The 19563-nt window shown below is 42.4% G+C and overlaps 1 protein-coding gene across 1 annotated transcript in view; it reads left to right on the top strand.

Moving 5' to 3' along the window:
- The first annotated feature begins 11537 nt into the window (after positions 1-11537).
- The window catches only part of FKBP1B (FKBP prolyl isomerase 1B), a 45213-nt gene continuing 37187 nt past the window's right edge, over positions 11538-19563 (top strand). The window contains exons 1-2 of the mRNA XM_027690097.1: positions 11538-11677; positions 14847-14894. Coding sequence (XP_027545898.1) covers positions 11641-11677; positions 14847-14894 — 85 coding nt within the window. The 5' untranslated portion in view covers positions 11538-11640. The remainder of the gene's footprint in view (positions 11678-14846; positions 14895-19563) is intronic.

Raw genomic sequence — 19563 nt, 5'->3', positions numbered from 1 at the left:
GCTATACCTATTTTACTGGGAGCTCTGACTACTCTGTACTTCCTCCAAGTGGTAGTAGGATTGTTGTGTCATTTATTAGTAGTAACTTACCTATAGTAGTTATAATTAATAGATTATGTTAAAATACAATCCCAACAGCTCCACAAATTGGTAGAGTCTGTTTAAGATATTTTTGGTTTGCTTTAATATAATGGTGCTTCTCTGCTTTGCTGTCTTCTGCATGTATTTTGCTGAAACTGATAAAGCTATTTATTCTTTAGCACAGATTCTCATCTATATTCTGCACCATTGTGCTTTAAATATCCTAACAAGACTGTGTTGCAGCTGGATTCTAGCAACCTAAAGTGTGGTTTGGAGGCAGAAACTCCTTCTGCATCAGTGTGACTGAAATGCTCAGATGTTTCGCTAAGGATGATGTGTGTTCTGAAGCTGTGCAGACATCTTGAGAGCATGGACTGACTATTCATGTGGAAGATCGGACTTTATTTGCGGTTGTTTTTTTTTCATTTCATCATCTCTTAAAGCATCCACTCTTCAGCAGTGTCTCTGACATTATGAGAGGCTGAATCTATGAGATTTACCAGTAACAGAATCATCCTCAGTTCTGGAATTCAGGTCATCTCACAAACACCAAAATCTTGCAAAATATTTGCAGGAGAGCCACAGTGAGCTTTTTATCTCTCTCTGAAGGCATTAGGAAATAGGACTTCATCTGATGTACTTATGCTTATTTATAGTTAATTCTCTAAGATTTTTAGATATAAAAATGGCAACATCCACAAAGTTCCACTGGCATGGTAGTGAGCATTAGTTTGTTGTGGCCTTTTAAAAAATTTCTAATGCTCAGTGTGCCTTGAAATCTGCAGTGTTTGGATACAATGTGAGCTCTATTTTGTAGCAATCAAGCTGGAGCCTCGGAATCCATTTGGGATAACATTTGAGGATCTCAAGGAAAATTCCCTCCCATGGTTCATTCTGTGGGTGTTTTTCTGTGGGAGGCAATAATGTGGGCAAGGAACTTCTGAGAGAACAGAATCATCTGATACCCCCATAAACACCATATATGACAAAACTCATTTGAACTAAGATTATCTTTCAGATTGTATCTTTAAAAAACTGTAAATAATGGAAAACTTGTAAAATATACAATGGTAAAAAACCATAAGTTATGCCATGACTATAGAAATAAAACAAGTTATACTGGTGATAAAAGCAGGCACAAGGTGAATATAAGAGACAATTCACTTTTTTTTGGCACAGCCTTATCTTTAAAAGCAGGATAAAAATAGAGAGGAAAAAACAAGTTCCCCTCATTCAGTTATTGTATTCTTCAGGGGAAAGAAATAGAAATAATATTTCTGCATTACCCTGGCATGCACAGATCTCTATAGCACACACTTACAGTACAGGCTGGTAATTGAAACTCTCCTGGCAATACCACAGACTTCAACTGAGACCCCAGAAAGCAACATAAAGTGTAACCTGTTAGAAATCTGAGACACTCTAGTGTGTGACCACAAACTTTACACCAACAGTGATCAGATTCTGATCTATTATCATCTCTGTGTCTCTGATTAACTTTGGTGCAACTCAGATCAGAATGTCACCTGTGGTTTAAACAAGGTATTGCAGCTGGTGGCACCTTGGCTGGCTCTGCCCTGCAGTGTGATTCCAGCCAGGTGCTTTGGAGGAGATGGTTGTTACAAATAAAGTCCAAAACTGAACACTGAGCTGCACGCAGCTGTCAGTTGGTAGCCATGAGTTCCCATGGTTCATAATGAGTGCTAGAAAATTAATCCAGCCTTCACCATTGTGGAGGGTGAGCTGCACCTTTTATATAATACTGATTTTATATTGCTGTTTTCCCACATTGCTCTACTTATTATTCAGGGAAACAGTGAATACTTTTTGTGTTCAATATGGATCAGAGATAATGAGTTTGAGGTTCTTAAATATATTTACCTGTCTATTTCTTGTCCAGTGGGAGATTGGTATCTAAATATCTCTGTGGATCTGAGTTCAGAGCCTTGCTGGAGAAGCTGAGTTTCAGACTTAATTTTCTCCTTTACTCATGGTAAAATAACTCTGCCAGGCTAAATCTTGCTTCAAGTTGATTAAATTGATGTTAATATTCCCGGTGACTTCAGAGGAAGACAGATTCAGCTAAATATGTAAAAAACGTAAGAGTAATAATTTTTCTAATACTAATTTAACTCAACTTTACGAAATGTCTAATGCTTTGTGGTATTTTTACTTCAAAAGTATTTCTATTTAAAGCTACTCAGCATGATTTCACCAATTTAAGTTGATGTGTCATTTACTTCAACACTTTCAAGACACTTGAGTATTTATTTACATAATAAATACATATTAAATGTCTTTATTTTTCCACATAGACATTTCTTTGCCTTGAGATCTGATTTCAAAAAATAGTTATCTGTCATCAGCTAACTGGAACTGAATGTGAAAGTGATGCACAGTTAATAAAGACACAAAATCCGTAATCTGTCAGAGCAGATCCACTGATCACGATATGTAAATCAGTGCTCTTCTGACAGGGATGTCTCTGTATGCTGTTACTTCTCTCAGAATAGGATTTTACCCACTAGCTATACATTTTTGTACATATGTCATGTAAACTGGGAAAGCTCTAATGGAATATTGTGTTTTTTACAGAAACATATTTAAGAAACTGTTAAGAAGTGTGGTTAATTAAAAAAACATGTATGCAAATCATTATGTGAAGACCAGCCCCTTGTCTTTTCTATGGAGGCTATATCCAAGCTAAGGAGACTTCAGGCAGGAAAGCCACTTTTTTATAAGACTATTTTTTTCATACTTGCAGAGCCTTGATCTTACCCTTCTGGAGGGACTGCCTGGGCCAAGGGTAACAGGCTGGTTTGATCTGTCATCTGTAAATATCATCTACTGTGGGGATACATATGATGGAGGAGACACTGCTAGAGCAAGACAGAAGTTTTGCATCTTCTTATAGAAGTTCACAAATTCTGTGAACTCACTTCCACACTCAGGGATATGCTGCTAGACATCAGGTCTCCAAATACCACATGTGTATGACTGACTGCAGTGAGCCCTGTGATGTGGGACCTTGGATTCTCTGAAATCCCCCTGGGTCTCAGGGAAGGCACCAGAGATCCTCCATCACATCAGTCCAACCTGAATTATCCATCACTCTTGCAGAAATGTTGTCAACAGTGCTGTTGATGTTTGTGGCTCTTGGAATTCCCCCTGCTCTGTAACAGAAAGGCAATTCTAACATAGCAGTTCAACATGTTTGGGGGAATAGAGTTGTCAGAGCATTTGTTAATCACCCATTCATCCCTTTTTTGGTTTAGAGTGAGACTCCTGTGGTTCACTGGAGGGAGGAGAAGAGAACCAAATCTTTCCAGAATGCCACTTCATTCTTGCTCCCAGCAAGAGCTTAATGTTTTTCTGGCTTTCACAACACTGAACCAAAACAGGTGAGAAATTAGGAAGGAAAGCATGTAAGGGATGGTTATGTAAAGATTGTCACAGAGAATGATACTCATTTCTCATAATTGCAGGTGTGGGATTCATCCCACAAATTAACATTTCTGTGTTGAGGCATATACACATGGCTGCCTATATGAAGGTAGGCCACTGGACGACAGAGCTGAGCCTCAGCTCTCTAACATCCCTCTAGCAATACACACTATACTTGTCTAAGTCGGAACCTGCTTACTGAGTCACTTAAAAGTCAGTGGTGAAGAATAGATACTTTTAGGGCATGATTAATTCCATCCTGAAGTACCTAAAATAGATGAATGCTCTTGCTTTATGAACCTAGCTGAAGTACTCAGATAGGATACGAGTACGGACAGGTGAATGCCAAGGAATGGTTGTGCAGTCAGTACGTGCATGTCTGTCATAACCAGCACATTTATCAAGGATCAGCCCACCAATAGCCCTTTCTAGGGCTGCGTGATTCTCACCCATATCCTTCCCACTGCTGAATGACCTATCTCAAAACACTGTTTTTTGACCTAATGCTCCCATATGTATATGCCAGTCTCTTGTGCATGCTTTATAAAGCAATTGGGTTTTCGATAGAAACTCCAGTACTCACTGGAGTTGTAAAAATTGTAGTGGGCAGAAGAGCATGAAATGCTCTTTAGGAAATATTTCTGTCTTGGCAAAGGGAGGGAATGAATGATCTAACGGGTCTTTCCATCTGTAAGTCAACATTCAGCTTCCAAATTACGACAGTGTTTTTCTTTCATAGACATTAAATGTATTTGGTTTTGAAGACACCTCTTACTAGTACCTTCTTTTTTACATCATGATGTAAATTTTTACTTTTGAAGTGATATTTTTATGATCTCCACCAAACACATCAGATAAATTAGGAACTTCTTGCATGGCTAAATGCTCTTTGCCACAGTGTATGTGCTCAGTTAGATCACTCTCTATTGAAAGCCCACTGAGACTCGAAGAGGAACAAAGGATAGTAATATTTTTAGCAGATATATATTTACCTCAGCTTGATAAATTGCAAGGGTCATCAAACTCTGTCAGCTCTGGGAAAATAATTTATTATTGTAAAGGAACTCAGGACAGCATCAGCTGGACATGACCCTGTATTCAAACAGGGTTGACAGTGTAGACACAGTCAAACTCTCAGCAATACCTGTTTTGGAAAGTGCACTAGAAAGCAAATTTTATAAATTATGTAAAAATTGGTTGCTTCTGAATCATGTGGGTTCTAGTATCTATTCAAGCAGTTAAACTGTGGTTGAGAATATTGATTGAGAAACATTGTGAGGTCTCTCTGCGTCTTATTTTGCTTGAGGTATGGGTTGTGTTTGATGATAACACTTCCAATGGCCACAGTAGTTGAATAGTTTGCTGTTGCTGCCACTGGTAGAGCTGTTCCACTTGGGACAATTTCAGAAGTGTCTGAAGAAAGCTGATTCCCAGCTGTATTTGGAAAATCTTGTAATAAAACACCTTTGACTTGGTCTTCCCTAGAACTGTTCTTGCTAGTTAGACTTAGCAGGATCCCCCTACAAAAATATTGGTGAATGTGTTCTAACACAAACCTGCTAATTAAAATGAAACAGTGGTAACATTGTGCTTCTATCCACCTGCTTGTTTAAATAGTTCATCTGTAACTGTCCATATAAGCTAAAAATGAGCTGTAGTGGATGACATTTTTAATCCATAGCCTCTAAGCTAGTTAAGTGTTAGGTAGAATTTTACTGAAGGTTCTGTGGGGTCTACATTTTTACTGAGAGGCTGCAGTGGTTCTGTTTTGGCCTTCTTTTTTATCTTAGATAAGGCCTTAATTTAAAGGAAAATGAAAATAAAAATACTTTTTCCTGCTTATCTAGTAGAAAGGATTTGAAATTTTTCTACTTGAAGGTCAGTTTAAGCCTAAACACCTGTTCTTCAGGATTCAGCCACCTTGATTCCATAGGTGCAAAACCTGGAATGGCTGACACAGCCTTGCCTTTCTCTAAGAGAGCTAAAGGCCAAATGCTGGGTCAACCCTGATGAGGAGCTGAATACCAGAAAGATTAGTGTTTGCATTTCTCCTAGAGATGAATGTAAAAAGCCTGAGATTTTTAGTGGCTGTTGCTGATCTCTTAACACTTACCTGGAATTAAAGCTGTCCCCAGAGTACCACGCAAAAAAAAACCCCAACTTTTTACAGTCTTTCTGTGCTGTCCTACTTGTAGCTGTGCTGGTATGTCCTGCCTCTCTCTCTGCTGATCTTTTAGGTAGAACTTCAGATCATTTTGATCAGGAGGTTCTAGAAACTCATTAAACAGTGCTATAATTGCACATGCAGAACGAAGGAAAACAAATACAGCCTTAATTTTCTGAGTCCATTAGCCAGCTCCCTTGATTCATTTATCTGGAGGATTGAGAATGCCAGTTAATTTCATTTCCACAGTTACATTTTCCAAAATCATCGAAAGACTAATCAGGAGCTTGTAGCTAATATTTGCGGTTTGTTTGGTTTTCTCCTGTTGTTTGAACTGCTTCCAATATGTCTTGCAGTGACATTTCTTCACGCAGCAGAATAAATACCAAAACTATAGAGAAAAGAGTTTTACTGAAGAAAGCAGAAAATGTGTTGCCCTGTAAATACAAAGTTTCTCAAAGTCACCGACTTCCTTCTGTAACTTCCATGTCAAGGAAATGACAGATCTGGAATAATTAGTTTACTCTTTATATATGTGATTCCATTAATGTTCCATTCAGTTTGAAAGAGAAACTTACTTACATTTTTTAATCCATTTTTTGCTATGAAGGATTGGATGGAAGAGAAAGTCTAATCCTCTTGGACTGTCCATTTAAGATATTGTTATTGTTGGAAATTTTATTTGTGAGACAACACTGCATAAGTTTAGCCTCTGGGTCCCAAGATGTTATATTTATTTATAATAAAGGATGACCTTTCCCTCTGAAAAGCTGGAATCTAAATAGACAGGGCAGAATGATCATTCTTATATAAATTAGATACTGAGAGCGATTCAGAGCATATCTTCAGTTCAGCAAGCTGCCTTCAAAACAGTCGGCAGTGAAGCAATATCACTGCAGCAATCTGCATGTGTGCTAATTAGTCTGGATGGATGCTGCAATTCCATATTTATATTGCATCTGAGATGCTAGCTAGTTTTGTGTTAGGCACTTTGGAGCATTATACATTGCAAACAGATCCAAAGTGATTTAGAGTCATGCAGTCAATTTCAGAACTGTGGTTAACCACGCTACCACTTCTTCATTTCCTTCTCTTGTTCATCTTGCAGGAAAAATATTACAGACTCATAAATCAGTTCAGGGAATGGATCTTTGGAGGCCATATGGTCCAACTGCTTCCTTGGAACAGGGCTGATATCAAAGTTTGATCAGGTTCCTTAAGGCGTTGTTTGATCACTCATGCTTTGAAGACTTTTTTTTCAACTTATATTTAGCCAGAAGCTCCCTTGCTGTAACTTACGTACATTGCTTTTTGTCCTTTTGTTGGGCATCTCTAAGAAGAGTATGGTACCATCCTCTCCACCACCTGTTACGTAGTTGTAGACGGCAGCTGAGATCCTTCTTCTCTTTGCCTTCTGCAGGCTGAACAAACCCAGCTCCCTCCCCCTCTCCACATTCTCCTGACACTGACCACACTGGAATGTTTGGGATTTTTCCAGTATGTCAGTACCTTTCCTTGGACTGGGGAGACAAGCCTGTGAGACCATGAGTCTGTCTAAACCCATGTGTTTCTGGAAGTGATAAATTGCATTAATCTCTTCTGGAAGCAAGCTCCATTACTAATGTTCTGGTCTTGTGGAATTTTTGCCTCCATTCTGGAACATAAGCAACCAGTTTCTCGACTCTGGTAGCTGGTGGTGTATATCCTGATGAGCTGGAGCTCTTCCCTGTGCACACCTGAGGTGACCTCACCTAGTCCTCTAAAAGGCTTTGGAGATCAGGTCCAAGACCTTCGTAATGACTCACATAGAAGCGCTATGAGAGAGAATATGTGAATATCTGAGTTGGGAAGAAGCCAGTGAGAGAGAAGTGTTGGCTTATAAGGCAGTTTTAATGCTACTGAAAAATCCCAGCTGCAGTTTTGCACTCACAGCTACAGCTGCAAGAGGAAAGTATGGATATACAGATGTGGATAAGCATTTCCAAGAGGACGATAAGGATTTAGAATAATTGCTTCTGGAGGATGACTTACTCTGTTTCGGGGCTTTTGGAAAAGTACCAGTTGGTAGGAGGTGACTGTGCTGCAGGCCTGTGGTAACCAGCAGTAGTGAGAAGCGAGACAGCCCTCCTGTAACTCGTACATTGAGATTTTTGGGTTTGATCTGCTCATCAAATGGCTGACACTGTGGGTGTGCTGTCAGAATTGCCTTAGGCACATGCTTTCAGAGAAATCCCTGATTCTGGCCTGACTCTTTTTTCAAGGCTGGTGATGCACAGGAACATTCGCAATGACACGACCTGCTGAGCTCTGCAGGTTGGGGTTTATTTTGATCAGTTTTTTTCCACTGTGGTGCTGCTTTTGCATGACCTGTACACTTCGGGATTAAAATCACTTGGTTGTGCGTGTTGGTTCAGTGAGTGGAAAGGTCAGTATTGGTAACACATTTTTAATTTGTTTTCACTGTTCATAGAACACTTGTTGGGTTTCAAAGTAATGCTCAGTCTTTCTCCATGGATGGTGGTGACGGAAATGTGTACTGTCGGGGGGGTTTTGTGGCTTCCATGAATTTACACATTTGCAGAATTTGTGCTTTCCGTTTATGGGCAATTTAGTGCTTTGCCTTCCAGGGGTGTTCTTCATGTGCATATGGAATCTATTACACATGATTTGTAGATCCTTTGTAGATTTTAAAAACAATGAAGAATAGGATTTCACAATATAGGAACTATGAACTAAATTAAAACACTCTAAAAATTTGAAAACTGTTTGCCTTCCTAAAAGTGGAAATGCATAAATAGTTTGTAAACAGTGCAGGCTGTAGGGGGGTTAACTGAAGAAAATGAGATATTCAGCTGCTAAACTTTGTGGGTATGGGTTTTTGAAAAAACCTCATAATGACTGCGGTCAACTTGTCCTCTTCGTGACCACTGAAGAATCTCAGATGTTGGAGTCATGTGGTTCCATCAAAACATTTGAGAAGGAGGGTCGAGAGTACCCCCTGCTTTTTCAGACTGCTGTTTCTGTTGCCAGGATAGGAAAACATGCTGTGGGAAGGTCTTGTGGTAAAGGGCTGTTCAGGAAAGCGAGCTCTACAGAATCTTGGAAGCTGAGACTAGTGGACTTTATCCTTAATACAGACATGCTGGATCACAAAGGGGGATGAGGTGGATGTCATGCAATGGCTTTCAAAGAGTGTTCTTAAAACACTAATCTGGTCTGCTTTGATAATCTGGTTTTACCCATTTCCTTGGTCATGAACTTTCCCTCTTAGTCCCTTTGTCCCTTCTGTTTCCCCTCCAATTTTCTGCCAATCTTAAACCACTTTTTCTTATACTTCAGAAGCTTTCCTGAAGATATGGACATTCCTTGTTACAGTCCACTCTTCCAAGATCTTCATGTGCTGTGGAGTTGTTAACACACCTTTGGGTGCCTCAATGCCTACAATGAGTACCATAAGATGAAAAATAGAAACATTACTTGTTGTTCAATATCTGTGCTGTCAAAAATTTAAAAATATATTCAACCCACAACTTTGAGGTATCCTCTATGTATCCTTTTTTGTGTCTTGGAGCTTGGTCTCACCTTTCTTTGCATGTGCTTGGGAATATGAGTGTAGGGGATCTAATTAGCTCATGCCCAAGAGAAGCTCTGTTTGCATTTAGAGACCCAGCATGGGGCAACAGGCCATGGGATAGGATGCTTATAGATACAGCATGTTAGACCTAGGTCAGTGCTTGGTCCCTTCTAATCCCATCCTGTGGCTTGTGAATTTTGCCGTTGGTGGGATTTGCTTTTTTATTAGGGTTGTTAGTCTGCCTGAGGATGCTGGAGTCTGTGTTTAAGGCCTGTTACTTGAGATGACACTCGGAGCAGATATTCTGTGATCCCACCTAAACTATATCTGGTATGTGATTGAGTCCAATCTCCCCCTTCCACATGACACCACTTGGGAACGTCTATTATTCTCCCATCACAGAGAGATGTGTGGCCCTGATCAAAGGAAAGACATTCTTATAAAAACTTAAGGGAGCCCAGCAAAGTATAAATTGCTTTTATCTATCAGACTTATGCCTTCTGATGTTCTGATTGTCTGAGTGGACACAGACATCTACCTGAAGCCTGGATGAAAGCAGCTGTTTCTTGTAAAGTCAAGGGCCCTAATAGGACACCATGTACCTAGAATTTCCCTTCATAACTCCCCTTATGTGCTCAGTATTTCCTATGCCATCCTTGTTGCTCTGTAATGACTCAGAGGCACATCTGGAACTAGTAATGTTCATGCATTCTTAATATCTCTGTGCCACTTATCTCCTACCTGGCATTTGCCTGTTTCTCAAATGTGTTTTTAGTATCTTCCTACTTATCAGAAAACAAACAACACTCTGAGATTGGCACTGAAAATAAACCCTCTTCAGAATTTGCACTTTACAGACCAGCTCTGATGAACTGCAGTAGGTGCCTGCTTATTCTATACGTGCTACATACAGAGGTAGAATTCACTGGGATGGGAGGCAGGCAAAAGGAATCCCTGTCCAGTTCTCTACTGCTTCTGGACTTGTGTGAGCCCATGATTTTCCTCACTTGCCCACTTTTGGGGAGCTTCTGCTAACCAGCCCTAGAAATTTTGGAGTGTCTGACCCACAATAAAAGATACATACAATAGAGCATGTAGGTGAACAGCCTGATCAGAGTAGTGTGAAAAGCTGCATGGAGATGGTCAGTGTAGCTCAGAGTGTAGATCACAGTTACACACCAACACAGTAATTCCCCAGTTCATTCATCCTGACAGCTGCCCATATAGAAGAAAATCTTTTTGCCTGAATGGAACCCAGTTTGCAACAGATAAAAATCCTGGAAAAGCAATGTCAAAGAATTGTAGGTTGGAATTGGATGGATACAGACAGCTCTTTCAGTTGGACAACTGATGATGTCACAGTTCCGTTCTTATTTTTAACCCAGAACATACAGAACTGTAAATAGAACTATTCCTTTAGAGGCAGTGAAAACTCTTCATATTCAAGTACACAATAAGTTTATGAGGAAATAGTATTTTTCATCTATTACAAGTGCACTCATCAGAAGTAGTTGCAGCAAGATTGAATATGTAATCTTGCATCACAGGAACACCTGAGCAATCAATACATGGATTTTCCTATTTAAAACATGGATACGAACAAGAAGCTATAAATTGTTTTGCATTGAAACTCAAGGTCACTGCCAGCCCGTTAGAGACATGCCACTGCTGCTGCTGTGTGGGGTCACCACCGGTGGGTACCACTGCCCTGGTGCTGCTGCTCACCAGCAGAATCGGGGTGACATTCACTTCAGCGTGATGTGCGAGTACGGATGCTTTCCTTGATGGCTCTTTGTAACTGGAAATGCCGACCCTCCGCTCGCACCCAGACCCGTCCTGGTGTCCAGACGGTTTGGGAGCACGGTGCCCTGTTCCCCCGCCTGCCCCCTTGCCTGCGCTGTGCAGCGGTACCGCACCGCTACCCCCTGAGCCCTCTTGCCGCTCGGAACCGCACAGGCACCGTCAGATGGGGAGGAAACGGGGCCGAAACCCCCAGGGGAGCCGCCACTAAAGCGAGCCCTGCCCGGGGGATGGCAGCAGCATCCCCCGCACAGCCGCGGGGTGCAGGGCGATGCGGACCGGCGGACCACCCGCCGCAGGGCACTCCTCGTTCCCTCGTCCCCCGTGTGCCCGGAACGGGGGCGAGCAGCCCCCTCCTCTCCCTTCCCCGCCCCTCCCCGCCCCTGCCCCGCATTGGCTGCGGGCGCTGACGGGCAGCCGGGGCGGCCCCTGCCTGCGGCCGCCCAGGGGCACTGCCCGCACTGGGGGTCCGGCCGCGCCGGGGAGCGGGGCTGAGCCGAGCCGAGCCGGGCTGAGCTGAGCTAAGATAAGCTAAGCTGAACTGAGCTGAGCGGAGCCGAACGGAGCCGGTGCCGCCATGGGGGTGGAGATCGAGACCATCTCTCCGGGAGACGGTACGGGGCCGTGCGGGAGCAGCCCTGCAGCGCGGGGCCGGCGGGGCACGGGGGGCTCCGGGAGCGGGGAGCCGCGGCCCCGCCGCCGGCGGAGCGGGGGGCAGCGGTGCGGGAGAGGAAGGGAGGGGAGGCACGGCCACCCCCACAGCTCCGCAACCCCGCGGGCATGAACCCCCGGTGCGGGAGTGGCGGAGCGGGGCCGGGCGGCCGCCCCGGGTCGCGGCGGCGGCGGCGGGGGCGGAGAGGCGGCCGGGATTTCTGTGGCATCCGCCGACAGCTGCACAGCCCGAGCGCGGGGTCAGCGCCGCCGGAGAGCCCAAACTTTCCCCGGTGGCGAGCCCGGCCTCGGCGGGGCCACCGTCCGCCAGTGCCAGCATCCCCCCGGCGTGGCACCGCCGCCTCCCGGTCCAGCGTGGGATGCTGGCGAAGGCTGAGTTCCAACCCGGGTGGCAGTCACTCACCTCTCCTTGGCACAGGCTCGCCTTTCCAGAGCAAATTCGTGGTATTCTGCTCGTCTGTGGGATTATAATATAATTTCATAAGGGTTTGTTTTTGTTTGGTTTTTTTTTTTTTAAGAGGATATAATTTCTAACATACATATGTGTCTATATAATAGACCAAGTTCACCCTTGGGTGATCTACAATGAATACTGCATTGAAGTTGATCACATCTTAAGTTTCTTGCTCCGATATCCTTCCTTTCTTTATGTATGCTTTTAAATTTGCTTCTCCCCTATGCTGTTTAGCTCTAGGGATTGAATTCTTCTCTTGGTTGCACAGATGTAAAAGCCAAATAGGTATGTGGATATAAGTAATGGTGCTGGGTTGAGAGTAGGAAGGAGGGTGGAACTTAATCTCATAGTGGTACTTTCTAGCTATTAAATAGATCAAGGCTGTCTTTGTAAGCAATATGCTATTCCAAATAAGGTTATATGGATTAGTTCTCTTGGTTGCAAGTCTTAATCAAAATCATCTGACTTTAAGCACTGTCTTAAACCACAGCGAGTCACTGGTCTTGCGAATCTCTGCTTTTAATTCAGCTTTGATGTGAAATTATGTACCTTCATTGGCTTTGCTGGTGGTACACTCACGCAGCAGAGTATGTGTCCATAAGGTCTGATAGTGCTTTCCTCAGATTTCTGCATAATAATGCATCATTTGAATAATACCTGTTTTACCAAGGGTAGGATTCATCTCACTTAACTTTTCTCAGGTTAGCTGGCTAGTCTAAAGCAGCCTTCTCAGTTTTCTCTGTGGTCATCTCCAGAGAATAATTCGTCTTGGCTCTCTCTGGATAGGCTGGCTTTCTCTCAAAGCACTGCTAATTCTCTGCTGTCAATAGAGGAAGCCCAGGAGACTGGCATATGATAGTTGCCTGTGTTGTAGATGGCTGAATTTAAAAGAGATGAATCCCACTGTAGCATGCCATGGTGCCCTAACTGGATACCTATTGCACTGCATTTTGTGCAACTCATAGCTACAGATATTCCTGCCAGCAGAGCCGATGAACGAGGCCGTTCATGGGGTGCTTGGAAACACCATCTTCTCAATTTAATGCTGTAAATGTTTGTTCCTTGCATTAGCCTGCCCTCCTGCCATTTACTGCTCGTGTGCTTTTGGCATGTAAGCCCTGAGGCCATCGCTTGAGTGTTACTTGTTGGTTTATACCCTGCTAAGTGCCCTGTAATGCATAACTTGTTATCGTGTTAATTCTGACTAAAGAGCCCAGAAAGCTGACTAAGATATGAGCCTCAGTTTCAGCTTAAAGATTGTCCAGTTCCGACACCCTGCCATGGACAGGGACACCTTCCACTAGACCACGTTACTCCAAGCCCTGTCCAACCTGGCTTTGAACACTTCCAGGTATGGGACATCCACAACTTCTCTGGGCAAATCCCCAGTTTTTAGCTTTCTGTCAAGGATGTTCCTTAATAATTGGTCTCGCTGATGCTTTATGAACCTGGGCATTCCCCTGGCCAACCTTGAGAAATCAAGATTAGTGGCTTTAATACACCATTGGCACTAATTGAGCCTGGAAAATCATTCCTTAGCTTTTAGTGCCTTTGGCAGTACCTAAAACAGGTAAAATGGGAATGGTAATTTCATTTTCCAGTGTCAAGCAAATAATTTAAGCCTTTTTTCCTTTCAGTATGAACATCTTAGGAGGAGCTACCAGGCTCTTACAAGAATTCAGTGTATTACTACTTTACTGTTGCCCGATGCTAAAAAATTAAGCTGCCTTTGTACGTGAAAATTTGTGTAAAACCCATTCCTGATAATTAAAGATGCCCTTATAGAGCTGTCATGAGTGAAAGGCATTAGAGATGTGAATACAAATGTATTTTTTCACGATGTCAGACTAAGACTTTATTTAAAAAAACATAGCAAAAACATTCTGAGAATTTTAATGTTATAATCCATGAAGTTTTGACTGTCCTTTTGCACTTACAGTATGTAAATGTATATAAAATGCAGATATGTCGGGAAAATTATGTAAGGAAAATAGTATTTGGTCGAAGAGCTAAATAGAAGCCAAACTGGGACCTTCTAACCTAAAACATCCCATTCCAGTCTTGCATATTAGTGGTTTGATAACACATAGTCATAGAATCATGGAATCGTTAAGGTTAGAAAAGGCCTTTAAGATCATCATGTCCAACCGTCAACCCAGCACCACCACCACGTTCAACATTAAACCATGTTCTCAAGTGCCACATCCACATGTTTTTCAAACTTCTAGGGATGGTGACTCCACCACATCCCTGGGCAGTCAGTTCCAATGCTTCGCAACCCTTTCTGTGAAGACATGTTTCCCAATATGCAGTCTAAACCTCCCCTGCTGCAACTTGAGACCATTTTCCCTCATCCTGTCACTTGTTACCTGGGAGAAGAGGCTAATTCCAACTCCCTACCATCTCTTTTGGCAATAAGGTCTCCCCTGAGCCTCCTTTTCTCCAGGCTAAACACCTCCAATTCCCTCCGCTGCTCCTCATCAGACTTGTGCTACAAGTTGTATGAGGATCCACTTATATTTACAGCTGTCAGATATCCTGAAGTAACCAAGTGGCTAATACCAAATCTCAGTCCAGCATTTTCCTCTTGAAAGATAAACCTGCCTAGCCAGGTCAATCAGAAAAGATAAAAGAATAACCTTTTATAATTTCAACAGGACGGACATTTCCAAAGAAGGGTCAGACGTGTGTGGTGCACTACACAGGTAAGGCATGTTCTGAATATTTTCGTGATACCAATTGCCTTGCATTCAGGAGTGATTTCCCGTTTCAGGTGTTTGATGTATTTTTTGCTTTGTTCTGTCACTCATAATCCATTGGATAGTGTTCAGATGGATTTCCTGAGTATTTCACAGATGGATTTCCTGAGTATTTCACTTCTGGGTGAGCTGTTCAGGCTACAGTACCTAGATGTGCCTGCTGGCAGATTTGCCATGGATAGCATTCGATGGTGAGAGGTTTGCAGATGAAGCTGCAGACCTGATTCATTAGGCCATTTTACTAGCTAATGAAATCAAGCATGAAACAGTCAAAATGCTGGGTTCATATTTTTCCAGCCTCTGATCTTGATACAGACAATTAATGATTGTATATATCTTAAAAGCATGTGTCTGTGTATTGGCAGTAAAATTCATTCCAGATTGAAGAGATCAATACAAGGTCTATTTAACACCTGCTTTATGGACTTGTATGAATCTTAAGTGGTGAGCTGGTTAATGGAGCTGTTTATGCTGCACCTTTGCTCAGAGGGAAATTGTCCTTTAAATCAGTTTATAACATTATGCTTTGTATGAAGTTATACAAGTTGTCAAAGGGATCTGAAAGTCTCTGCAGTCCGAGCCCCCAGCTGGGAAGTTCACACCATGAGCTGCCATTCCATGTGATCTTTTCCTTAAGAAGTCAACATGTAGGTGATGGGGAGATTGACAGCTTCTGATCTGGGCCTAGATCTGTGAGGTCGTGTTTTCCTCTAGCGTTCAGGATGACAGGAAAGTTCCCACTGGCAATTGTTGCTTTCCTGCACTTTTTGTACTTGCTTCTGTAGCTTACAGCTGGGGCAAGATGGGAAAATTTTCCAGTAAATATAACTAATGAAGTAAACTGGTTTGTGTTTTCAGTAAGCTTTTTATATAATTTAATAATATCACCATTCAGGAGGTTACATGGGAGTTAATGCACTGGCATGACGTGTAGATTTTCTGTGTATAAGCTCCTGTACATTTATATATTTAGAGTATTTTAATCTGATGAGGATTTCTAGTTTGAATTAGAAGAAGTTAAACACATGGGTCTCCCATGCCAGTCTCAGCTCTTACAGACATTTCTCTGTAACTTAGATCTGAAAATAGATGTTTTGAAATTATTTTTGTAAAGATGCTGGAAGATATGTTTCTGTTTCTGTCCAAACTTCAAAAGGTTTTATGAAATAAAATTGTCACCTCCCACCCCTAGTTAGTTCAAGATGAATTTAAATGTCAGAACTGAAATAGGCAAAAAAAATTTGAGCCTGGTGGCTCCCACAAAGCACAGTTTTTCCAGATAACTTCAGGGAAAGTGTGAATGGTAAATGTGAAAAGATAAGAGACTGCATACTCTTTTTGATATTAGATACCATCCTAGATGAGGCTATCGTAAGCTGGCTTTGACATAAAAGACTTTATAAAAACTCATTAAATCAATCTCCAGTGTAAACTGTGCTTCCTTCATATGTGTTACCGTTGGTGCTGTGCAACCTCTCTTAACTCCCAGATTAGAACAGATACCAGGAAAAGCTCATCCTCTCAGTTCCACGGCTGGTGCAGTGTCAGAGCAGTCTTTGGTGGTGATGTTTTCAAAGAGAACCCATGGTTAGTGGATAAAGTGTTTTCTTTCAGTGGTTCTGTGAAGTATGTGGGTAAGATGGCATATGAATGTCAAATTTTAATTTAAAACTATTTGATCAGAATACAATATAGCTTCTTTTCATACTGATGAGACTCTGGGTATGCCAGCTATTTATCTTGGAATGACTCTCTCTTATTTGTGTGATCTTATTAGGCCTCACTGTACTTAATGCTTAACCTCACCACACTCCTGTGAGTCCTGCTTTAGGAATTGAGTAGCTAAGTTACAGGGAAGTCTGCAGAGATATCGAGAACATCTGTCTTGACACCTAAAATGGGAGTTAGGAAAAACTATGACACCTAAGAGCAAGGAAATGATCCAGAAATCCTGCTTTTCAGACCTGCATAATACTGGGAGCATGCACAACTTTCAAGTTGTCTCCCTGTTTGGCCGTGTCACTCTGGAGCTCGGCACAGATGCCTGTAAGGAAGTGTTGTGTTCTTGGAAGCAAAGGAACCATGCACTGACTGGACTCCATCAAGATCTAGGGACCATTTGGATCCCCATAAAAGCCTGACCTCACTGGGGTGCTCGGAGCACAGCTCTGAATCCAGCATCAAGCGCAGCAGAGATGGCCCCCTTCAGTCAAAAATACAGCCTGTGGGAGCTCACTTGTTGTGTAATAACTGAACAGTTGTTCCAGACATGGCAAACCTACCTTCCCTTGGCTTTTCCAGCAGAAGAGGCTCATAGCTCTGTTTGCCGTGTCCTTAACTGCAACTTTCTTTTGGGGAGAAGAAAGCTGAAATTTCCCACTCCCTCCAGTTTAGCTTAGGACAGTCAGCAGTGAGGAATGCAAGAGCCATGGGCAAGGAGAGGAGCAGGGCCAGAGGGGGAGTAATTGATGCAGGCACTTGTGCAGGAATATGGAAGGAGCTGTAGTCCAGTGTCTGTCTTTCGGACTTAATTCTATACTTTTTAATCCACTGATTTCCCATGTGGCTGGGCAGGCTGTGCAACTTCTTGCAGTGGCTGTTCTGCTCTTACACCAACACACACACTGTGGTGGCACAGCTCCTTGGCACAAACGTGGTTGGTTCTGTGATTCCCAGAAAGGCTAGTTTTTTGTGTTTGTATAGAAATAAGATTGCCTGTTCACTAATTATTCCTGCCTTGAAGGAGAGGAGAGGCCAGAATGGGCTTTCTTCTGCCAGAGCAATTTATGAATCTCCCATGAGGAGTGGGCTGTTGGTTCTGTTTTTTCTTATTTTCCCATCTTCCATTCCTCTCGTAGATGTGCATTTACCATGTGATAGGGAGTGATGTCAGAGAGCATGGACAGGAGGGGGCTGTTCCAGGTGCTACAGGAGAAAAAGGCCTGTAGCTTACTTCCATTTTTTAGGAAGTCTGCATGACTTGTCCTGGCAGTCCATGCAGGAAAAGCCCAGAGAGGATCAAAGGCCAGGACCCTAGATGGTTGGCAGAACTTCAGAGTTCTGTCTGCTCATCGTCCAGGATCTTATGAATCATCACCAAGGTAGGGATTCAGCAGGGTAGTTTCTAGTCTGATGACCCTACATGTTCTGGAGGAGTGGGAGGTGAGAACTGGAATCTCCTCAAGATGGAGGAGAACTGTGATTGAGTTTTACACTTCTGCTGTCAGAGCTCCAGCTATTAGGCTGTTACATGTGGCAGCTTTTCCTCTTTCTCTCCTTGTTAAACTGGACGCGTAATCTCAGGAGCAGACTTTGTGGTCTGATTCCCAAAGGCATTGTGATGCCTTATGGGACAGACCTAAGTTCCAGTGGCAGCAGGAGTTAAGGTGCAACCTCACTAGGGAGCAGTTTAGAAGGGACCTCTTAGTTTAAGCAAATTATTTTTAATTCTTTTATTTTTTTTCCCCTAAGGAGTAATTCTCAGCTGCATTACAATTAGAGTAGGATTTTTGGATTACCCTTCAGAAGTACCCAATTGCCCTTTGATAAGACGCCTTAGTGCCTGACTTGGGTCCTGTAAATCACCTGCTAATTTTTCAGCTTTGCACAGCCTGACTTAAGTACACAAATAGATGTTCCAGATCACTGCAGAAGATTAAATAGGAGGACTGTGATATGACATGAAACTGAATTTCAGTCTTAGTACATGATGAAAAAACGTGGTCAGATTCTTGTAGGCTTATCTTTGTTAAGAAATATAACAAATTTCTTCTTAGCATCTGCGTGTATGTTGAGTCTCAAAAGTTACCTGACACAATATTTCAGTAATGGGATTAATAGATAAGGCAGTGCATTGGCACTAAAATGCATTTGCAGCAGTGCTGGTTTATGTCTTGTTTTTTGTCAGAGATTTCATTGAGCAAGCTTCTGGAAGCCTTTGGCAATCTGCTTACTCCTTCTGTTTTCCATCTGCAAAATGATAGTTGTACTTTGTCTGCCTCATGTAGAGAGATTGCAGGGAATTTGAGATATGAACTGCCTCCTTCTTCATGCCTAATGTAATGGCAATGGAGCAGTGCATAAACGGAATTGAGGCATTTTCTGCAGTTTTGTTTCCTGTGATTTAAATTTGTTGACTCTGGCAACAGGAATTATCAGTGCAGAAATTTCAAATATTTATGAAGGTGATGCAAAATGTGACTTTCTGTTAGAAATGCCCTTAAACAAAACCTTTACTGAGGTTGGGAATGCTCTGTCTGGAGGCTATCAGGTAAAACCTGCACTCCAAGAGGCTGAATCCCATTCCTGACCCTCCTGCTGAATGATGGTGTGCCCTCACACAAGCTTTGTGTGTACTGAATCCAAATCTGCTCATGATAGTGGGAGGACAGCTTTTTTTCTGAGTTTTTCAAAGTAGACATTCTCTTGTGTGGGCCCACGTAGCTTGTGGCAGAGCCGAATTCTTAACCTCTTCATCTTTCTCCTCAGTCATCTGTAAAACTCTGGTAACAACTACCCTTTTAAAGGAACTGCTGATACTTGTTGTATGCTGGAACAGACCTATTTGAGTGAGAATATAAAGGCACAATAAATCATTAATTATTTATTAAACTGG

The sequence above is a fragment of the Neopelma chrysocephalum genome, unplaced genomic scaffold (assembly GCF_003984885.1).
Source record: "Neopelma chrysocephalum unplaced genomic scaffold, ASM398488v2 Primary Assembly neopelma1_80, whole genome shotgun sequence".
In the NCBI taxonomy this organism is placed as follows: domain Eukaryota; kingdom Metazoa; phylum Chordata; class Aves; order Passeriformes; family Pipridae; genus Neopelma; species Neopelma chrysocephalum.
This window is presented reverse-complemented; position numbering and strand designations above follow the sequence as displayed.